This window comes from Accipiter gentilis, chromosome 6 (genome assembly GCF_929443795.1).
Source record: "Accipiter gentilis chromosome 6, bAccGen1.1, whole genome shotgun sequence".
Lineage (NCBI taxonomy): Eukaryota > Metazoa > Chordata > Aves > Accipitriformes > Accipitridae > Astur > Astur gentilis.
Genome location: NC_064885.1, coordinates 24,841,931 through 24,864,653, shown reverse-complemented (window position 1 = coordinate 24,864,653; position 22,723 = coordinate 24,841,931). Strand labels below are relative to the sequence as shown.

The 22,723-nt window shown below is 41.2% G+C and overlaps 1 protein-coding gene across 11 annotated transcripts in view; it reads left to right on the top strand.

The window, feature by feature from the left end:
• DOCK10 (dedicator of cytokinesis 10) overlaps positions 1–22,723 on the top strand; it is a 166,641-nt gene that overhangs the window by 61,107 nt on the left and 82,811 nt on the right. For all 11 annotated transcript variants that reach the window (XM_049802824.1, XM_049802821.1, XM_049802820.1 and 8 more), the window contains exons 2-4: positions 517–636; positions 8,363–8,452; positions 17,749–17,831. In XM_049802824.1, coding sequence (XP_049658781.1) covers positions 517–636; positions 8,363–8,452; positions 17,749–17,831 — 293 coding nt within the window. The remainder of the gene's footprint in view (positions 1–516; positions 637–8,362; positions 8,453–17,748; positions 17,832–22,723) is intronic.

The following is a 22,723-nucleotide window of genomic DNA, read 5'->3' as shown; positions in this document are numbered from 1 at the left end:
GTGCCAGATAGTTTATTCCAGGAGAATAACCTTGGATTATTACCAAGTAAGACAATGTGGTGACACTCACAAGCTACTAGCAGTTCAACAGGTGGGACTGTGTAAGATAGTGAAGAAACTAGGAGGTTACTTACAGAATAACATATTGGCTCAAAGTCATATCTATGTTCAGTTCAAATTGTGTCCATCTGTCTGTTTGCCTACATGTATTTATGGAGAAAGATTGTTCCTGAGAATGACAGGTAAGTTAATGTAGTGGGTTTGGTCTCTGTAATGAGCTGACAGATGGCTCTTGAGTTATCAGATGGAGAGTGACTGTTACAACTGGCCCAACTTCCTCACTTCCACTGTTCTTGCATGAGCTCAGCTGCAATAAGCTGGGAAGAATGGTGGAGGGTGGAAGAAGTTATACGTTCGTATAAAAAAGGAAAGATGCAGTGGATCTCAGTTTATGAAGGGAGAGGAAGACAAATTTGAGTGTAGAGAGATTACCTGATCTTTTCTTTTTTTCCACAGCAGGAAAAACCCAAACTTTTGGAGCCTTTGGATTATGAAGCTGTTATCACAGAGATTGAAAAAAATATTGGGGATAACCAGTTTAAGGATCTGATCTTATTCCCCGATGATGACTTCTCAGTAAGTACAAGGCAAATATGTGTTATTCTTTCTCTTAGGCTTGTCTGTTCATTTATTTATTTTATCTTCATTGCTAGAGGGAGAGCCAGAAGTTGCCCAAGGGCTTTTTAAGATTTTCTTAATTTATGCATAATGCCTCACTTCCCCCACCAACACCAAATTCATGCTGTTTTTTTCTTTCTCTGACAGTCGTATATGAGTGAATTCACTGTTCAGGATTAGATAAAGCTCGAATCCTGATTGTTCGCAAATATATTTCAGGAGCTCAGACAACATGTTATTCCATAACATATATTCATCTGTTTGCTCAGCGCAGTGCTGGAATCTCTCCCTACTGTTATGATCTAATTTAATCACACTTCTGTAACTTACGGCCAGTCTTTCTGATCCTATTCTGTTCAATGTATTTGGACACTTGAATCAGACAGCCCATGATTCCCAGCCTTCTGCTCAAAGTCAGACTTTTTAGACGGTGGCCGTGACATATTTCCAAACTGAGCAGTTGCTGACATTAGGTTGCATGAGAAAGATAAATCCAAACGGACTTGATTTTTGTTTGGTTTGGGGGTTGTCTTAAACTCTTCTCCAGTGGGGTTTGGGATCTGGCATCCTGAGTCATGGGGGGTGCAGAATCCCCAGTGCTGAGGATACCAGAGCCTGCAGCTGTGGAGATGCCTGACCTCAACCCAGGTTCACCATTGCTTGTCCTGGCAAGCTGCAAAGAAATTGAGAACCTGGAAGTCCAGGGCAGCCCTCACTGCAGCAGTGATGGGGCAGCAGAGGAGGGCAGGGGCTGCGTGCCGGGTGGCTGGGGAGGCGTGCTGCCAGGCAAGTAAGCTGGCAGATTGCCTCCATCGTATAGCAATTTTTTTTTTCAAAATCAACCGTTCTCTGTGAAGGATTTAGATTTTGATGAATAGGCGTTCTCTAATGGAAATACATTTCAATTTGTGACCAATTGTAGCTGCTGTGTGAGGGCCCTTTCCCATCAGCTCATGGCACTGCTACTGTCCTGTGGGACTGGGTTAATCTAATCGACTGCTTTGTTTTACTAAATGGCTCTATTTCCTTGGTGGCATTAACTGAGTTAATGTGCTCAGGGGATTGAGAGAAAGCTAAACAGAATAGATTTCCTCATCATCGTTAATTCCTTTATCCTTTTTGCACATTTGTGAATTTATGAAATTGAAATTTAGCATTATAAAGCTGACTAGACATACTGTGTGCTGTCACAAGGCCCTTGAGCCCCTTGATTTAGAATAACTAAGCTCAAGTCAGTGGAGCAAACCCTCTCAGCGAAAGGAGAATCATATCCTACTGCTCAAGACCTCTGCCTGTCAAACCATATTTTCATATCCTTATTTTCTTTTCATATTGAGCAGTTGCTGCCTGGCTTTTAGTAGCTACTTCTATTTTGTTTTCTCTGTGTTATGCTTTGCAACTATTCTGCATAATCTATTTAAATTTTTAAAAAGAGGAAGAAAAAAGATTCGGACAAATAAGAGAGGTACTTGCATAGTAGGAGTGGCCTGTACTCACAGAAGAGCAGAGGCAGTGGTAGGTAGGGTCCATATCCTTGCAATAAACCTGTCTCTTTTCTTTGTTATCTTCTGTTGAAGTCAGCTGCAGTAACAAGAGCCTATGCCACCAGACAGGACTGCAGAGCTTTCATAGCAGACAGGTTTTCCAGCTGCGGAGTGTCTATTTATAGCCCTGCTCCTTCCTTCTGAAATATCACCTGTGCACAAAAGTCTGGGTCAGCCATTTGAGTAGAAATAGATCCACGTCTGACTGAATTAGAAGGTGCTCAGGGTAGCTCTGAGTGTTATTTAATGTGATAATGCCCCAGGAAATGGTGGACATTACTGTTTAACTCCTAATGATTACAGTTGCTTCAGACTTTGTGGCTCAGTGTTGATGCAGCCCCAGTTTGGACCTGTGTGTTAGCACATCCTATGGACAAAAGTCTCTTCAGAGTGAAACCCCACCGAAAGAATTGACTGAGGGAGTGAGCATAAGAGAAAATTCTACTTTTAATAATGATTTCCCATTTCTGGATGTGTAGTATTCACCACATGCATCAGATATAGGTCAATTATCATCACAGCTGCTATGCTGTCTGGTCTTTTGCTTTGTCTCAGAATTGCTTTCTCTCTTTGCATGCAATTCAGAGAGAATGCATTTATTCTCACAAGACTTTTCTTGGTCATTTCCAACACCTTACAAAAAGTCTGTGGAACAGCAAAGAATTCTTGCTATCAATCTGAACCCGATGGATTTTATTCCTCCATTTCCCTGCGTTTCAACAGAAGAATACAAGATGTATACGTTACAAGGATGCATTCTCTGATTTTAGTCCAGCCAGGGAAAAGATGCTTCACTGTTTTGTAACTGTGCTTAATAATCCTTTAAAAAAAATAAAAAATAAAAAAAAATTGATTCACATCAGTTCCACTTCCTGTTTTCCTAGCAACGCTTTGCTTGCTAACTCTCCTCCTGCCTGCTCAAAGTCCAGTTTCCCTTTGAGAAAAAGCATGTCCACTTAGCTTCGTTTTTCACCTGTTGCTGGATCCTGCGAGCGAATTACCCTTCTGTTGCTGTGCTGTGAAATAATGGCCAGTGGAAAGTTCTGTAGCAGTACTGCAACTGTGTGGAGGAGGGATCTGCAGAGCTTCACAGGAGCTCCCTGTCACATGAGTATGAGCTTGCACTGTACTTCTTGGTGGTAGTAAGTAGGGGTTGATGGGCTTCATGTTGCACTCCTAAAAATGCATGCTTGGTGCTGATGCTGATAGGTTTGCATCCTCGCCGTTGGGTTACCGTGCTGCATTCATCTTCTGTTCCCCAGACCTGGCCACACTCTCCCTTGACAACTGAAACTGCTGCTGTCTGGCATTCCTATTTCTTTTCTCCTACGTGTTTACCAGAAACAAGGCCATGAAAGAAGTGTGACAACTTCCTTCAGATTGGTCTCCCTCTCGCCTTTAACCTTTCACATCTTAGTCTTGCACGGATTTGCTGTCATACATTGGACTTCTGCTCCTAAGCGCCTTTATGTATCCAAGCAAAATGCTTGCTGTATTCTTTCATAAGTATTTTTTCATCCTTTCTTCATGTCTTCATCCTTAGGAAATTCACTGAACCCCCAGCAGTGTCTTTTCAATCTCCCCAGGATCTCAAATCTTGCATAGAATCATTGGTGCCCTTCCTTAGTGGCACATTTAGGACAGGTGTAAGATGGCAAAGCTTACCTATGTAATGTAAAACCTACTGAAGTGCAGTCTGACATGTGCTCCTGGTCCTTCTAGGCTTTTGAAAGCCCATCCAGGTGCCCTCCAAGTATCATAGAGGCCTTAGAAGAGGGCCTGGGTTGTACAGGTTGATATTCTCCACCACTGCAGGTGTGACTGTTTCCAGGCTTCTTTTTTTTTACCTCTGAACAAGGAATAGCCAAAATCTCCCTATTTTTCAGGTTGTGAAACCTCTGCTATCTAGATATTGTGCAGAGACAAAAGTTGTTTGTTTGGATACAGAAGTTCACAACAGAACCAGATGCATCTTTAAGAAGAGAGAGGGCAAGAGTAGGCAATGAGGCTGCCTCTTCATATGAAACAGAGCACGTGTGCCATAGAGGCAGCTCTAAGTGCAGGACTTGGAGCCTCCTTGGAAGTAATCCTGTAAACCTGACTGTTATTTCTAATATCAGAAGAGTTATAGTGGTGAGTTCATGGGTTATTTTCAATACCACATGGCTTATTTTCCACTTTCCCATGTGATGGGCAGTGTCTGCTCATCCTTAGAGGAGCAGAAATTGAGTCCATTATTTTCATGACTAATGGGATATGGGTATCTTTGATGTACAAGTTCACATTGGCTGGGAGGAACAGGAAAGCAAGAGGTATCGAGACTTAGAGGGATGCACTCCAACTGTTTAAACAGAGAGAGTTAATGCAGTCAGCAAAGCCTACTGTGTGGGCAAAGCATAACCTGTCACACTGAATGTGATTTGGTGAGTGATGGGGCAAAAATCTGTCCTTTAAATGTGCTCTGTGCTCACTTCCCTTTCGCTTTGCCCCTGGACGCAGTGAGGTCTGTGCTGGGACAGCAGACAGGAGCCTGTTGGGAGCCCCGTATAGTAACAGCATTTGCATGGTGGTATTTGTACAGCAGTGTTGCATCTTACCCCACTTTTTAATTTGATGGTCTAACTCATTACAGTTTTTGGTAATGTTAAGTAAATCTGTTTACTTGGATGAAAATGGGGCTGAGCAGCTTTTCTTTAAAGAGATTGAATCTATGCATTGACATACACGAACATTTCTGCCTGTGTGTGGTTAGCTCTCTTAGAAGGGCTGCCTTTTCAGGAAGTAAATATAGTAATTTTTGATGCATCCGTCTAAAGATTTAACCACTGGTAACATGCTTTCAGACTAAAAGCTATTAGAATAGATCCAGAGTGAAAATGTTTGAAATGGCTAATGGAGCTTGAACTCCATTTTCAAATACTAAACTCACCGTGTCAGTGGGAAGTAGACACTGTCTGAAAACATTATTCCTAATCAATTGTTGATAAGGAGCAATATTAACTTGTGGCTTTCACTGTAGAAAGTGGATGTAGCAAGAGAGGGTGCTTAATTAAATTGCACCTTATGACTAATTAGACACCTGGGGCCAACAGTTTATGCAAATGAGACAGCCTGGCTGAATGCCAGAAATCATTGTTGGATATAGGATATTTATATAAAATAGATTTTAAAAATAATTCAGAGGAATTATGGAATTAAATGTTTTAGGCTGATACCTGCCTTATTTGATTTTCACAGTTTGCATACACAAATGAGAAGGTAGTTGGCCTCTGATTTGAACAGACAATTGCTATGATTGCCTAAACATTAGAAAATTAGGCTGCATTCAAAGCACATTTATAAATGCTGAATTCTGTAATTAAAATCCTCTATCTTCTTGATGACCCTTTCAGAAGCACTTAGTCTGTTGTTGAAAGTTAGTTGTTTTCTGAAGTAAAAAGGTTTTGGTGAATACATGCTATGCCTGATCAGCCTCTAAGAGCATTTAACTTTGGAAGTAATCAGCTATGAACAGGAAGTGTTTTTGTGGCAAGGCTTTTGCAGCTAAGTGGTTAAACATAACTAATTCTCAGAAGGGAAGTGCTTTGTAGTTTTTAAAACAAGTTTAAATATAACAATACACAAGACTTTCCATGTCCCAATTCTACGTAAATAAACCTGTGATACTCTTTGGCAAAGCCCACAAATGCATCAAGCCCAACGTTACCCGATTTCTCTATTTTGCAGGGCTATGTTTCTTTCTTTCAAGTGCAGACTTTTTGAGAAGGAAAGTGGGGGAGCGTACCACAGGCGAAACAGTGGGCTTGAGTTACATGTCTTGTTCAGCTACAGTATTTTTAACAAGCTGTGTTAAGTGAAGGGAGGCACAATGACCCCGTTAAGGCAAATGTCAGCTGTCTTGGTCAGTGTGTTGATATCAGTTGACAAGAAGCATTGTATTAGGAAAAAAATTTGACTTACTAGATATCTTAACTAAAAACACCACTGGAAACTATCTTCTGTGTAATACATCAGGCAGATAAGTTTTCTTATGGGCAAGCATAAGAGATTGTTTGCCTCTTTGCAGGTTAGTCACCATCCCAACAGGGTCAGTGAGAGGTACAGAGTGCATCATGTGTCTCTTCTCTTGTGGCCTCCCACTCTGCCTTAGTCTGGAAACAGCAGCTGATCTTCAGCAGTGGTGATATCACGGAAGGATGGTGTGCATGCTTTGTGGTCGCTGCTGCTGCTGGCAGCACGGCCCCAGCCATGGGAAGAACTCCATATGATGGACTTCAGGGGCACCTGTTGGTTTTCAGCTATCCTCAGGGATTGTGTCTTCTCAGGACCGCTTAAAAAACAGGACTTAAAATGTCACGTATGTGTGAAGTAAAAGTAATGAAGCATGTTCCAGAGACTATGGGTACTGCTGGGAAGTCCCTAAGCAACCAAAGATTCAGACATCTTCACTATTACTAAATGTGGCCTGAAAATTCATGCTTCTCCATCTGCTGTCTTTTTCACTCATAGGCTAAATGGTTGTGTAAATCACCACTGCACACAGGCTTTGGTTGTACAGCTGGGTAGGGCCCAGGAACCTGCATTTAGGAAACTGCGATTAGTTTGTCAGAACAACGGGGGGGGGGGGGGGGGGGGGGGGGGGAGGGCGGTGTCACTTTGTGGTGTCTACGAGACACCATCGTTATTTGTGGGAGCCAAAGTGTTTTAATCACGTTGTATCCTGAGCTATCCAGATGAAACAGAAAAAGTTTGGGGAATCCCATGACATTTGCATCTGCCTGAGTGACACATGCCTTTCTTTCATAATTACTCATATGGAAAGTGATGGGGGGGATCGGTGTGGTCTGTGTAAGCTTTAAGGAAAAATGCAGTCAATAATATCCAGGCAATTGTCGCGTAGAGTCTGGGTGCTTCAATTTGTAGAGAAAAAACACCACTTTTTAGTCTAAGGCTGGCAACTAGGAGGAGATCCTCCAGCCGCACAGGCTGCTTCACGGTATTAATAAGTAGTGGTTCTTCATACTAAACCAGTCTCGTGCCATAGGCCTTCCTCCAGAAATCAATGTGCCTTTCTGTAATGGAAGAGAAAATGAGCTTGGGAGATCAGATTTGTCTTGGGTTCAGTCCTTTGTTGTCTTGAGTGGTGGAGTTACTCCATTGTAACGGAGAGCATAATCTGATCTGCTGGAGTTTGGTTTTGTTTGTTTTCCCCTCTTATGGCAGAGAAAATGAGTGGGCCAGATCTGTGGATTAATTGCAAATACCCCAAAACATCCTCTCCTGTGACTTTCACAAAGTGGCTGCCTTGCCTGACCTCAGCATGGAGGCCCTGGGTCACACAGAGGAGCACTGCTGGTGGCCCTGGCCTCTCGTTGGCCTGGTGGGAACTAAGGGAAGTTTGGCTCCGTGTGGAGACCTTCTGGAGATCTACTTCTCTGTGTGGTTTCCTGCTGTGGGGCCTGACAAGCTAGCTCAGTCAGGAGCTGCTTTCAAAAAAATGGCTTCATTTGTGCAACGTCTGTTGAGTCTGAAAGGAGGTTGCAGGAAGCGCCAGGAGTCCCATGTCAATCCTGCTCTGCTGTCTGCACCCGCAGATGGAAATGCCCCACTGAGAAGCTGTGGCCTGGTTCCACTTGCTTTCTGACCATCAGGCTGTCTTGTGGCAGTCCTTCTGCAACTGATTGGGAGGACTCTCTGCTCCTCTCTTCTCCTTCCAAAAGAGTCAAAGCTTTTCGTTCTGTTTCCACATTCGTTACTGAAAAGGCAAGAGGGGAAGAAGGGAAGTGGAGGAAGCAAGTAACACTGTTGAATTTAGTCTATATTTCTGGGAGAGGATGTAAGGAAGACTTGATGACTTTTTGTATCAGAAACCTCAGAAACTGAAACAAGTTTGCTTGGAACAACTTTGTTCCCAGAAATCTATTTGAACACTGGTCTTGCTTGTAATTAATGCTTTAGCTAGTAGTATTGAATAGCGTGTGTGGGCAGGAGTTGGGTTGTAGTTGTTGGTATGCATATGTATTGGCTGCATGACAAATTGAAAAATGCAAGCCATAATAATAAGGTTCTTAACCTCTTCATGAGACAAAACTGCTGTTCTGTCACTCTGACTAATTTGCTTTTTTTTTGTTTATTGTCAGACGGACACAATTTCACTGGAAATCAGGACGCTTTATCCTTCTGTACCTGAAGATGCAGAACAGAAAGCAGAAAACTTATTTGTTAGAGAGGTAAATATCTAGTGTGTGTATCCTTTAATTTTAAATAAAACCAAGGGTTTGGGGGAGGCTTGCTATGATTATAATGAACATCTTTTTCTTTTAATATTGTTTAGGTGATTTGAATCAGGTTTCAATTTTGGAGGCTGGAAGGAGGGGGAGGGTTAACGGCATATCTGCAGGTGCCTATTCTGAGATGTTTGTACCTAGAAAAATTGCAAATGCATTGAATCAGCCTCTCATTCTACTGTTTTCCACCTGCATTCCCTGTCACTACTAGTCCACTGATATTGATGTTGGTATTTTTACATGAGTGCTAATCACTGGGGATTTGAATGCTCTTTGCACTCTGAAAATTTTGATATCTTTCCAAAAAAGATAACTATTTGATGCTGGTTTAGACTGCTAGAGTTATTACAAGGCATGTATCTTATTCAGAGGTGTATGTTATAGCTATCTGAGGAGTAGCTGCACTGTGAAGGATGTGTAGGTGTTTATTGTCAGTATTTAGAGTCTGTTCTACCTTCATAGTAGGAAGTTGAGAAAAGTTCTTCTGTGGCAGCTAGAGCCCCACCAGGAGTGATTAATTGCTCTACCTTTAAAAAAAACAACCTATAGTTGTATTGTTTCCATACCTGATCTAAGACTGTAGGAGGAGATTGCTCTTCCTGCTACCTCAGGGGTATTTCAGGTTGTCACTGGTTTTATCACTTTGAAGGACATTGGAGGTGCTGGGTGCACTGTTCAAAGGAATTTACTTTAGATGGCTCCCTGAAACTTCCCCATCTTTGACTAGAGTTGTAAAGTATAGGTCATCATTTACATTAACAAAACAAATTTATGAAACCAAATTTTCAGCCAACATCTATACGGGATTTAATTCCAAGCACTTAAAATTAGCCTGTAATGTGTGTGTTCTCTGCCTCTCTTTTCCCCGATTGGGATTTTTCATACCTGGCTTCCTGGTTTGAATGAGTATAAGCTATTTCATATGCACTATAACTCCAAGATAATTTGTGGAGGAAAAGTCAGTTGCAGACAAACACAGGGATTAGAAAAAAAAAATATCCAAGATCAGGCAGAAATGTAGCTGTCGAATTGTATGCAACGTGACATTTTACAGGCTGGCCCTATTTCTCTGCAGCAGGTCTAGAAAGAGTGATAGCAACTTAGTGCCAGCTCAAACTGCCTGAACTTAGCCATCTTTCTTGTCTGACAGTAGGGTTAAAAGATAACACAGCTTGTGGAATTACCTACTTTCCCAGAGGCCTTGCTGCCCTTTCAGCACTTTAGGGTCTGCTTTTTATTTTAAGGTTCCACAAGTTGCAAGGCCAGCACTGTGCTCATGGCTTTATAGAGAAAGTGGTAGGTCTAAAAATGGAACATAGTACACAGTGTCTGGGAATCATTTCAGCTGAGTACTCCAAGGGGATGCTAATGACAACCTGGTAAAATACATATCGAGCACATCTATTAGCTCTCTCTGCAATACCAGTTAGCCAAGGGGAGGGGGAGAGAGGAGCAAAGCAGTGGAAAAAAACAATACTACAGAACTAAGCCTGTGCATGGAATACTAGCAGGATAAGACCCTCTTAAAATAGTAATGCATATGTTCCACTTTGCCACAAAGCCAAAAGCTATATATAAAATAAATTAAGCTCCAGGAAGAAGATGGTTTCTAGTCCAAAATTAAGTAAAACTGAGCATGGGGTGCTGTAAAGATCTGTGAGTGGAGTCCACTGCAGCAATTGCACAAATCTGTACTGACCCAGCAGCAATCTGTTGTGTTCCAGGCTGGTGTTCAGCACTTCTGGATAGATGTGCAGGAGTGGAGTTTGTGACCTTTATTTCTTTTTTGGAGCTGTGAAAAAGCCAACATTTTACTCAGTGAAGGAAGTATTCTCTTTCTTCAAATATACTATGATATCATGAACAGTGATGGTATACATACTTGACCATCTGTTGGTCAGCTGGACTTGTTACAGCCCAGGATCAAATGTCTTAATTCCCGATTGGACTGTTAGGGAAGCTATAGAAAAGCAATGTACAGCTTCATCTCACTAAAGCCATTTTGGTGTTCCCCATAAGTGGTAATGGCTATCTGACCGTTAGTGTATATTACACTATCTCAGTAGTTTAGCAAGTTGCAACATGAAGACATGGAGCAAGTCAGTTAACTACAAATGAAGGGTCTGCTCTTGAAGATGAAACTAATTTTCTTCATACAGCATAGTGTGAGGACATGGGATTGAAACAATTTCAAGAGCTCAGATCCATGATCTTCTATCTCATCCTTCTGCACATGTGGTGCTGTTCAGATGGCCTTGTCTATAAGGTACTACTAGGTCATGTAAAACAGTTGTCAGAAGTCTGATAAAGCCTTAAAACCCTGTCTGTCTCTTCCTGGGTGTTTGTTTCCTCCTGGTGACCGTAGAAAGGCTTTACTTCCATCTCTAGCTTTTTCATTGCTAGAGCCCTTCAAGGATCAGGTTTTTTTCCCCCAGCCCTTACCAAAACCCATCCATATGACAGCTTGGGGATTTGATCAGATTCCCTTTGCTCAAGTGATCATAAACAGTACTTGCAGGCATGCCAGGATGACTTGATTGCCTGTGCAATATTGGTTTGTGGATGCACAAGAGCTGACAAGCCAGATGAAGAAAGATGAGGCTGATGTTGCTGAGGAAAGCTTTCAGTGTGGATAGCATTTGATGCTGTCCACCTGTAGTGGAAGGTTTGTGCCTCTAGCTGTCTAATTCAGTTCTCTTAATTACTGATTTTAGATTCCTCAGTAACCAAAAACTTTAACTGTTGATGATGTTCAGATGTTATGGTAACTGTTGAGGCAGAAGAGTTTACTTTAAATAAGATGTCTAACCTTCTCCTTTCTGCTGAAACTGTAAAATGAAAATTTAAAAAAATAAAATTAAGGTGACTTGGATAAATAAGTAGTCCTTTGGTAACTAAATATTTTCTGTAGGATGCAAAGAGAATAAATATTCTGCATGTTATGATTGATAAATATCTGAGTGCCTTTATTAATTTATACCTAATTATTAGGTATATTCTAAAGGTTATATGTTGTGAATCAATCATTCCTATACCAGTAGTTGTCTTAGGATATGTTCCTTGTGGATTTTTCCACCTTAACTTTTCATAGGCAGGAGGAGCTTGAGTAACTAAATTAGGTTCTAAGAAAAGAGAACTTCCCAGAAACTTTTAAAGCCAGAATAAAATTGTCTTCAGTGTTTATTTTTTCTAAGTATTCCTGACTTCCTTTAATTCTCTGTGGTACCATGCTGTTTCCTCCCAAATTCTGAATTTTCTCACTCCTCACAGATTCCGCTGCATGTATTTATGCCAGTCAGCATTGCCCTCATGGTCTGTAATTTTGGCAAGTAGAAGCATTCACTCCACAAGAAACAAAATAAAATTCTTCCTTTTAGACAGTGAAAACATTCCTAATATCACCTTTCCCAACTCTGTATTCCTGAGTATGCAGGTCAAATGGCAATCCTTGGGATTTTTCCCACATTTCATTCGGAAATATAAGGGGATAGTGCATTTTGCAATTCAAAGCTATATTTAGTTTGAGGAACTTAAGCTACCTAATTGCAACATATTTAATCCCATGTTGGTTCTCATCAAGTCAGTATTTTTAGAAAGCATGCATGCATGTACACACACATGCATATTATTTGTGTGGGTGTATCTCTATGAATGAAATTTTAGGTATATATGAAAAAATGCAGAAAGTAAATAAATATTAGTGGTCAACTGTCCCTTCTTAAATGAGTTTAAGCCAGATGATCCCTCCAAAAATGAGAGGTGCTACTTGGATATGTTTTTGGGGAGCAGGTTTGCAGCGGCGCTGGCCCCGTGCACGAGTAGCGGCGTGCCGGGAGCTGTGCAGGGGCAGAAGAAGGACGGAGCAGGTTGCTGCAGAAGCTTCCCTAGGTTACGCAGTGTAATTGTGGAAAATAAGCCCAAAGGTGCCTCTGAGAAGCTGTCTCATGCCTCCCTTCTGGGTAGACCACTACCTCCTGACCCATTCTTTTTGCTTCAGGAGTCCAATTTGGCGGCGGTGGCTGCTACAGGGAGGGCTCCTTTGGTGACTCGCTGGGCCTTGGATCAGCTCGCAAGTGCTGTTGCTGGTGGTCTCATCCATATTCTAGCAAAGGTGGTGGAGTTCACGTTAAAATCCTATTGCTACCATCGTTCTGCTGTGCACTTCTTACTGGTCACTGAGGTAGATCGCCTACTATTGTGGAGATGGGCTGATTTGGGGCTTGTTAGTATTATCAAAGGGCCAACTTTCATAGGTTCAAGTCAGGCCTGTCTCCTTCAGAAATCTGCTGGCACTCTTGAGCTGTGGTTGAGCACGCTTGTAGCTTTAAAAGTCATTGTAGAACCAATTGCTTCCTTCAAATCACAGACATCTAGGCAGTTGTCATCTTAGCAACCTGTAGTTATTAATGGCATGTGTGACCTGATTGTGTCATGCATGTGACACCTGGAATCTGCCAGCGCATCGAGTAAGGGAGTCTGAGGTAAACCCAGAACGGGGTATACTAACAGCAATCTGCACATGCAGGGTTGCTTAAACCTGTGTAGTGACTCTACAGTTGATGTCAAATGGTGCTGTTTTAACTTGGGGAAATGACTCTTAAGGATGAGTACAATGAAGAAGCAAGCTTGCTGGGGAGGGCTGTTGAGGCTGAGCTTTCCTGCACCGCAGTGTTGGCTTCTTTTCATTTGTGGGTGTAATTGTAGTCCTCACACTTCATCCTTAGAGCAGTAAGGACCGTGCTGGCTGAAAAGCACCACAGCAAAATGAAATAACAGTGTAAGAACATTGAAATTTCATGTGATGGATGATACAGTTAATTTTGTCTGCTACAGTACAGTATTCATGCGGATGCCTCTTAACTCTCCCGTGTAGATTTTCTAGATGCAGAAGTTGGAGTTGTCACTTGTAGTAAGTTTTTGGAGCCCTCACCATTCATCTGGGGGATTTTTTTATTTGAGATTTTGCAGGTTGTGTCTACAGGATCTGTAAGTAATTATTAAATGTGAGTTTTATTAGTCATAATGTTAAAAGAGCCACAGCCTTCTGTGTAACAACTGAAAGTGGTTATGTGTCCATACAGTTTATTTCTGAGGCTTTTTTATTTACAGCCTAATCTGCACTACTCTTACATATTTCAAAGTCAAATTAAAATGGGAACTCCTGTTGATAAATGTCACAAAGAAAGTTTTATTATCGCTCATCACAGTGTAGATTTCCCCAGCTTCCAAATCTAAGTACTTTAAAGAACTGTAGTGTCAGGACAAGGACATACGTTATTAAAGGACAGTGGGTCTTTTGATAGCACAAGAGGTAAATACTTTTTTAAAATGTTTAATACTTTAAAATAATAATGTGTTTTAACGTTTTGGTTTGTTACACTGCCGTGTCACTGGACTTTACTGTATGTGTGAACTGTGTTACTTTGGAAACAGATTTGAGAGCCCCAAAATGAAGGTCTAGGTTGCTAGCAGCTAGTGGTGATGCTGCTGTGCTTGTCACAGGTGTAAGGGAGCAGGGGTAGGTGATCACACCACCTTCCACCTTCCCAAATCCCCACACACTGCCTTTGGTTGTTGCAGCAGAGGGTCACAGGAGGGAGCAGCGGTTGGGAAGGCTTTATGAGCAGTGCTTTGCATGTCCCTGGTCACAGGGCGGAGCACAGAACCATCTTTGCAGCTTCCCCTTTAGCACTTTTGCCATGTCCAGCTCTGGAAAGTCTTTGCTTTCTGTTTCCAAGGTGTTGCATGGGCTTGCCCTTCTCTGTTCACCTCCTGCTTTCCACCTCAGAAATAGCCGCCCTTCAAGGGTGAGTGAGATGGCAGGATTGCTCTGCATGCAGTTTCTCTGCAAGAAGCCCGGTTGTTCCATGAATTACTTTTATCATATGTGCATCTGTATTTCTGAAGACCACATACCTAGCGCTGTCCTAGAGACAACAGAAGCAGGGGAGTTTTTCAGGGTGTTTGCTTCATTTATGTTTCTTTCACTTCCCATTCTCTTTTTTTTCTCCAAAATGTTCATTTGCATTGCAGGGTAAATCTTTTTTAAGTGCCTATTTCACTGTGGTAGCCATCATACTGTCATCACCAGAACCAGAGCTAAGAAGTTACAGGTGGGAAAAGCTTGCAGGATCATCTGTCTCTCTGAGGAAAAATTAGGCCAGATGGGCAACAAGAAAAAAGAAAATAAATGACCTGAATTTGATAGGGCCCTTGGGAATGGGCTGTGCAGCCTGCCTGGTCAATAGTGCAGTAGGAAAGTTCATGCAAACATGTGCCAACCCTCCCACATCCCAAAGCTTCCATTTCTCCGTCTATATTTTTCCTCCCCCACAGCCCACTTGAGCTCAACACCCCTTGCACTGGTGCCTCCGCTCTTTGCCAGGAGCAGTAGGATCCAGCTCTGGCCTTTTGATGAAATCTCTGCCTCTAGAAAGCTTTTTCTTGCTCTTCAAATCAGGTTTGCAGACAATTTTTCCTCATTGCTAAAATTCAATTTCCAATAATAATAATTTCCAATTAAAAAAAATAAAGTCATTAAAAGTCAGTACAGTTAGTAGAAGTATTTGATTTTTAGTTGGGATACTCTGAAGAGAAAATGCTGTAACTTTTTTTTTCTTTTTTTTTTTTTTTTTTTTTAAAACTAGATCTAGTTTACAATGGATAGCCGCAACAACCTAGTTCAAGAACAGTCTTAGCTGTCACACTGAATTGGCTTGCCTTTTGTGAATTTACTGAATGATACTTGAATGTGCTGCTTGTCCCCTTTGATTTTTATTTTGATTAGCTTTTTCTTGGAGGAGCACAATAAACCTTTACAGTTATAAGCTAAAATACTGTGGCCTGCTCTGTATGTTATTCACAACTGGTTTTTTTGAACACATCAGCCTATAATGTTTTCAATAAAAGCCTGTGTTGAAAATTCTCTGTGGGCTTTAATTGCATTCGTTAAGTAGAATACTTAGTAATATAAGTACCACGGGGGAAAAAGTGGCCTTTTCTCTAGAAGGTTCAGTTGGTTTACGTCTGCCAAGTAGAAAGCAAGTGAAGTATGAATTGGAGAGTCTGTGCTCATCTTCAAAACATTCAATGAATGAGGTTTTCATTGGCTTATGTAGCTCAGAGTATACGTTGCTCTTGTAAGAGTATCCTTATAGCCCAGGTGACTATCAAATACTTTTAACTAAAACTTAGATCGCACAAATACAAGAGTGACCAAGTCATTTTATGAAGATTCATAAAACAGAAAGGTTGGGTTTTGGTTGTGGGGGTTTTTTTCCTCTATTCAAAGGCAAAGTGGCTTTGGACCTGACCCTGCAAGGTACAGAGCTAGTTATAATGCTAGTTATAATAGTATTACGTTCATTCTCAGAGAATATGTGATTATTTTATATTGTCTAATGGTCACACTCTATTCTGCATCCTGGAAGATAATGAAGGTTTATGTCAGACCAGAAAGTTAGATGCTAGGTCCACATGGAATGTGTTTACTGCAGTTTACTGCAGGCTGTCTTTGGTTGTACTGAACTGCTCAGTGCCAGGGTGGGAGGGAACTGCCTATAAATGTGCATCCACTTCCTTGCCCTCTTTTCTATACTCTAAAACAAACAAAGCTGTCACAGAAGACCGTGACCACACCCAAGATTACTTCCAAAATTAATTTGTGGCTACATACTCTGCATGTTTTACACAAGATTTTAAAAGGAGATTTGTTAAGCCAGTGCTGAGTAATTTAGAAAGCACTACCTTTACGTTTTCAGCCAATCTCAGTTTTTGCTTCAGCAGCCTGATGATCTCCTCTCTGTCTCTCTGAGGCAGAGACTGCTGTCCAAGCAATGACTACCATGGGAGCTTCAGAAGAGGCTGGCAGGGAAGAGAGGGAATATTCCTGGTTGGTCGGAGGTGTACTAGCATATCCTGTCCCTTTGTTGCCTTTTCTTCCACTTCCTCTGCGTAGCTTTTGGTATTTAAATATCTTTGATCTGTCCTTTATTCCATTCTCTTTGTCTCCTGGGGTCTCATCCTTCCCATGCCTTTCTGTGAGACTGTCTTTCCTGTTCCCACATCAGATTCCTATCAGTGCTGCTGCTTCTTTCTCTACTGTAGATCTCCACCATTTTCCTTCCTGACATGCCTCCTTTTCCCTATTGTTTTGGGCAGCAGCTTCTACTGTTTGTTAGGTTTTAGGCTTGATCCCACTCTTTATTCCTGTCCAACTTGCATGGGCTGGTGCAAATGTTCAGGTGGAGTGTGGAAAGAAAATAATACAATACAGGGTAAATTCTTCAGCATACTGTACAAGTATTAGTTTGCATTTGTAGCAAGAATCACTGGAAATTCTGACATTGTGTCATTTTTCTTGTTGTGGATGGATACTTTATCGATAACTGTACATATTTCATGCATTTTGTTGCCTTTAAAATCTCATATTATGTTTAATTGCATTGATAAAAGTTCTGCGTTGAGTAAATTGCACAGTTATTCTGGTCTATTTAACACCATTACAAAGCCCTTCAGAGTATAGTCTTTGTTCAGGTCAGGTTCCCTTATTCAAGGGAGATGGATATATTAAGAACAATTGCAAAAGATGAACGCAAAACCAGCAAGAAGTTTTTCAGAAAATAAAAACTACAAGGAGATGATGAGATGACTGAGAAAATTCAGTGCAGAAGGGAAAACGAGACTTTGGTGAGAAATGATAGTCCTATTGATATATTCCTGAATGTTGTTAAGAAGTTAAAGATCGATCTTTAAGGGCAGAACAAGAAGTGGAGGGCTTGTGCTGCAACAAGGGTGAATAAAAGGAGTAGGGCCAATGTATTTACAGTGGAAGGCTTAGGTGATAAAACAGGATGAAAAAAAAAAAATATATATATATATAATTAATGTCCGTGGAGAAAGTCAGGCCTAAACTAGGTAGTGTCTTTTGAGGCAGTAGCGATATAATTTAACCATGCTTCCTACAGAGTAAGTGAGAATCAGTAAAGCATGTTAAATTGCCATCAGCCCCCTTCTCCATTTTGTATGATTCAGTGCATTTGATTTAAAAGGGAAATTGTGCATCAAAATGTGGAAACATATGACTGACTTTCCTTTAAAAACTGTGCACCCAGCTATAAAAGAGAAGAATATGTTCTCTAGCACAAAGGACTCCCTCAGATCTTTCTTAGTTCTCCAGCCTTCTTGAGTCTAAATAGTTGTAGTAATTCTATTGTTGTTCTTTGTGTTTTTCTCTTTAGGCTTGTAAATACTACAGTTCCCAGTGGCACGTTGTGAACTACAAATATGAACAGTATTCAGAAGACTTTCGACACTTACCGCAGTAAGATCTAGCTTAAGTTCTTTTTTTATTCTTTCCTATTAGGTTTGTGTCATTTTGCTGAGCTTTGTCCATATTTGCACTTTCCTTTGTCTTATGTGCTCTGCTTGTTTTACCGTATTTATAGTGCCTTGTATTTTTAAAAAGGGGAAGAAAAGGTCCTTTAGGAAAAGTTCAAGACTCTGCAGAATTCACTAGTATCAACAAACTCTATTAGTGCTGATTCAAATCCTTAGAAGCATATTTGCGTATTCAAAGCACAGTTGACACAGGAAAGCTGGCTTTCTGTTTTCCTTAATAATGCATAAATGTCACTCACCTTTAACTGGGATTAATTCTCCTTTTAGTTGCCCTGTGTAATAGAGGAGTAGGATTTCACTTAGTGCTTTATAGCTGCACCGAACAGGAGAACTGGGTGCAATGTGTGCAGCACGCATTGGTGATACAAGGCTGCAGAAATGTGCAGGTGTCTGGGTAAGTGGGCATCCCTTTTGTGCTTGGAGGCAGTACATTAAAATCAGTGTAAAGATGCTGGGAGGAGAAGGAAAAAGTTCCTTGACTTGAGTGGAAAGAAATTAAGAATTTGGTGCTCATTCTTTCATGTGTGAGTTTCTACCCATACTCCTGTTTCTGTCAGGTTTGTGTCTGTGCCCTGAGGATTGTTTTGGGGAGTAGTTAATGAAATCACTGAATGCCCAAATGAGCTGTGTTTACTGCCTCCTTTCCTGGAATTTGAGACATTAAAATCATGATACTGGATGAAAAAGGTTGTTATGTGCACATAACACAGGAATGAGTGCTCCAGGCTTGGGTTGGATGGAAACTAGTACTACCTAAACATACTGCTGTAGGAATTTGTTGTGGCTTAACCCCAGCTGGCAACTAAGCACCACACAGCTACTCACTCACCTCCCTCACAGTGGGACGGGGGAGAGAATCAGAAGGGTAGAAGTGAGAAAACTCATGGGTTGAGATAAAGATAGTTTAATAGATAAAGCAAAAGCCGCATGCGCTAGCAACACAAACCAAAGAATTCATTCACCACTTCACATCAGCAGGCAAGTGTTCAGCCATCTCCAGGAAAGCAGGGCTCCACCACACGTAACAGTTACTTGGGAAGACAAATTCCATCACTCCGAACGTCCCTCCCTCTCTTCTTCTTCCCCCAGCTTTACATGCTGACCACGACGTCATATGGTCTGGACTATCCCTTTGGTCAGTTGGGTTCAGCTGTCCCAGCTGTGTCCCCTCCTGACTTCTTGTGCACCCCCAGCCTGCTCGCTGGTGGGGTGGGGTGAGGAGCAGAAAAGGCCTCAGCTCTGTGGAGCACTGCTTAGCAGTAACGAAAACACCCGTGTCATCAACACTGTTTTCAGCACAAATCCAAAGCATAGCCCTGTACTAGCTATTATGAAGAAAAGTAACTCTATTCCAGCCAAAACAAGCACAGAATTGATAAACTGATACTTATAGTCCCTCTAGATGCTGTGTTCAGAGGGGTTTGTGATGCAAACCTTCCCTTATATCTGCATTCTTTCTTGTATGTTGGTATTTTTATGAACAGTGAATATGATAGAACAAAGAGCTGTTAAGAGAAGTTTTGTTAATCAGAGATTATAAACATACCTTTTCTTAAGTACCCAGTGTACTGATTGGTTTAGAAAATAAATTTATTTAGTGCTCAAGAAGAATGTTTGCAGCACAGCAGTTTTCAATTTAACCTTAAGCATCTTCACTCTTATGAAATATGCATTTGACAGACGTGGTTGCGTTACTCTGCACAAAAGTACATTTTGGCTGATTACATACATCCTTTTCTGTGAAGGTTATTTTAATATGGTGCTTAATATGATTTGCTTTCATGAGTTCATGCTCCAGGCATGTTATGGTATCTCACATCTTACTTTTTTCCCCCCTTGCACAGAGGATTATAACAAAACGAGATCTTGTTTTGTCTTGTATCAGAACATAGCACTCAGGAATGGTTTGGATGCAGCGCTGGTAGATGTTTCAGAAGCAAAGTTATAGTAGGAGTGTCTGTATTTTTTTTGCTGAAAGTTGCCATGGCTTTTGAGCTTAACATACTTTAAACAGAGCTAGTTTGGAGTCCACCTCATTTCATACCATTTCCAGCCTCTTCAACATCAATGGACCTTGATTTGCACATGCATGTTACAAAGTTCAGGGGTTTAGACTAAATCTCCTCATTAAAAATAAAGTGGGTTGTCATGTCCTTGTTGTAGTATTGTATCTCACTGTTGATAGCTCTGGATGCCAAGTTTCCACAGTTTTTTGTTTCATTTGTGCAAAACTGCTGTCACACTATCAGAAATGTGAACATACCGTTGTATCAATTCCTTTATAGGAAAACATTCTATCAGGGAAGATTGGATGAGTGTTAAGTGTTTAGCTTTGCATCGTGAGAAAGGAACATCATTTACAATACCAGATCTAACTGTGGCTAAAGTACTTCATTCACTGGGAGTGTGCTGAACCTTCCTGTGGGCTTTGCCATTTAGAAACACACAAATTTGGACTCAGCAGACTTCAGCAATGCTGAAGGACTTCGTACTTGTTTCTACATGAGGTCATGCTGTGCTGTTTCACAGAGTCATGCAACATGTCAATAATGGCTGCATGGTGTTGCAGATTTTTATCAGCTATTGAAGTTATTCTTTCTGAATACTGACCCCTTCTGATTGGGAAGCAGCTGCAATGTTATGCTGACCACCTGGGGCAGGCAGTGAGGACTCGACATACTCAGCGTGTCCATGGTGCAATTCCACTGAAGTAGCGCTGTGGCACTGAGGAAGAGCTCAACAACGCGTGCATATGACCAAAATGTTTAGCAATTGCTTTAGTTTTTTCTCTGAGTGTGTTCCTCCTTTGAGGATTTTCTCAGGTCTTTCTGCCCCTTAAATTCCTCTCTGTGAGCTCTCACTACCTCTTTTTATGCCATTTTTTATACTTTATACTGGTGTGTTCTTGCTTCTTGAGCAACTCAAAGGGTGGAGGAAGAACAGTGGTTGTTTAGTGTGTGCTGTGGTGACAGTGTGTCTGGGAACAGAAATAGTCATTAGCAAAGTTTTTGCTGCCACTTGGAGAAAACCTGGAATATCTGGTAGATATTTCAGGTCTGGTCCCTTCGAATTGGGCATCTTCATATGGGTCTGAAGAGGCAGTAGGCGAAGAAAAAGAGGGTATACCAAACAGGATCATGTCCTTGCCATGCTTTATCTGCCTGCCTTAGAATGATGAGGAGCATGCCCAAAAGGATTCCCATCCAAGGAAGGGAAAAACTTCTATGGAGAATGATACAGAGGTCCAAGTGGATGGGTGTTTCATGGGTGGTCAGTGAGATCTGACACATGAAGCAGTAGTGGTCTGTCCTTTCCTCTCTTTTTTATAGCTCTGCTGAGAGGACAGAAGGATTTCCTTCTTTCTAAGAAACTTACCATGTATCCAGGCTTGTGGAAGGGCTGTGGTTTAATGGGACAGGCTCACTCTGACCGTGGAGCACCGAGCAGGGCAGAGATGCTGTATTGTATGGTGAGGGGTCAGCACCCTGTTAATCCAGCAGATTTTTGACTCCTTCCCCTCCCCAGTAGCATCAAGGGCATTAGGATTTGGGTTTTGTTTTGAGGTTTGGTTTTTTCAGTAGCTGACTAACTTGCCCTGTTACTGGTACAGATCCTGAAGCAAATGTGTGCAGTGGTGTCAGCTGTCCATGTGTGACCAGAAAGCATTGGTCAGGCTGCCTGCACATCACCCCAACAGAACTGTGGTGCACTTTTACCTCTGAATAATGAACAACCCAATAGGGTTTTTGTCCAAAAATGTGAAGGCTTGAATGATGTTTTTAGTAAAAGGTGGGATTTGATTTGAGATTTTTGGGTTTGGGTTCTTTTGAGTGGGAGGGAGTGCTTGTGTAAGAATTTTTAACAGCTGCCCTTGGTTGCATTAGATATCAGTGGATTGCAAATATTCCTTTTATTCAAAACATTGATCAGTTGTTTACATTAAGTGAACACCAAACCCGGAACAAACTAAACCAGAATAGAACACTCCTGTGTTCTGTGTGCACTTGGTTCCCCTGCCTCTGCTGAAATGCTGACTTCAGTTGCAGTGGGGTAGTCGTGTCATGAGAACACTGACTTTGAAAAAGGGAAGGTAAAGAGGAGATAGGTATTGCTCATTAATCTTCGAAATCTGTAACTTGTGTATGAATGAATAGAAAATGAAATGGGTCAGTTACCACTTTTTTTTTCTTTTTTTTTTTTTAATTAGTGACCTTTAACATTATTTACTAGTGTGGGCTAAAGTTTGCTAAATTGAGACAGGAAACTAGCTTAGGAGTGTGCGGTTTCTCAACTTCTGTTTGGATTTGCTTCCTTGCACAGTAGAGAGTAGTGTTGCTCTGTTCCCATTCTCTGGCTGGGTAGATGTAAGTTCTGGAAAAGTTGGTCTTCCTGAGAAATGATGGCTTTTAGCATGACAACTTTTGTAGGTTTTCATATGAAAACTGAAAGACATCTGCATATTTTTAAAAATTACTTTAAGGCTGTGCTCATCATATTGAAGAGTAAAAAAAAATATCTTGAAATATTGAAGAAATGTAGAAGCTTTAAGCTGAATGTTCTAATGTTCTGGGTTAGAAAAAGCTATTAAAGCGTTAACTCTCATTCGACAGGCTTAAATGGGATCTCTCTTTGGAAATTGTTTGGGTTTTGTTGCCTGTTGTGGAGGAAGACAAGTGAAGAGAACAAGAAGTGGTTTTTCATCATTTGTATAGAACTGTTGCAACTTCATAGTGTTGAAAAAAAGTATATATGGGGCTTAAGAAAAAAGCTATATTTTGAAACTAGTGATTTTTTTTTAAAGGAGGTAACAGGATC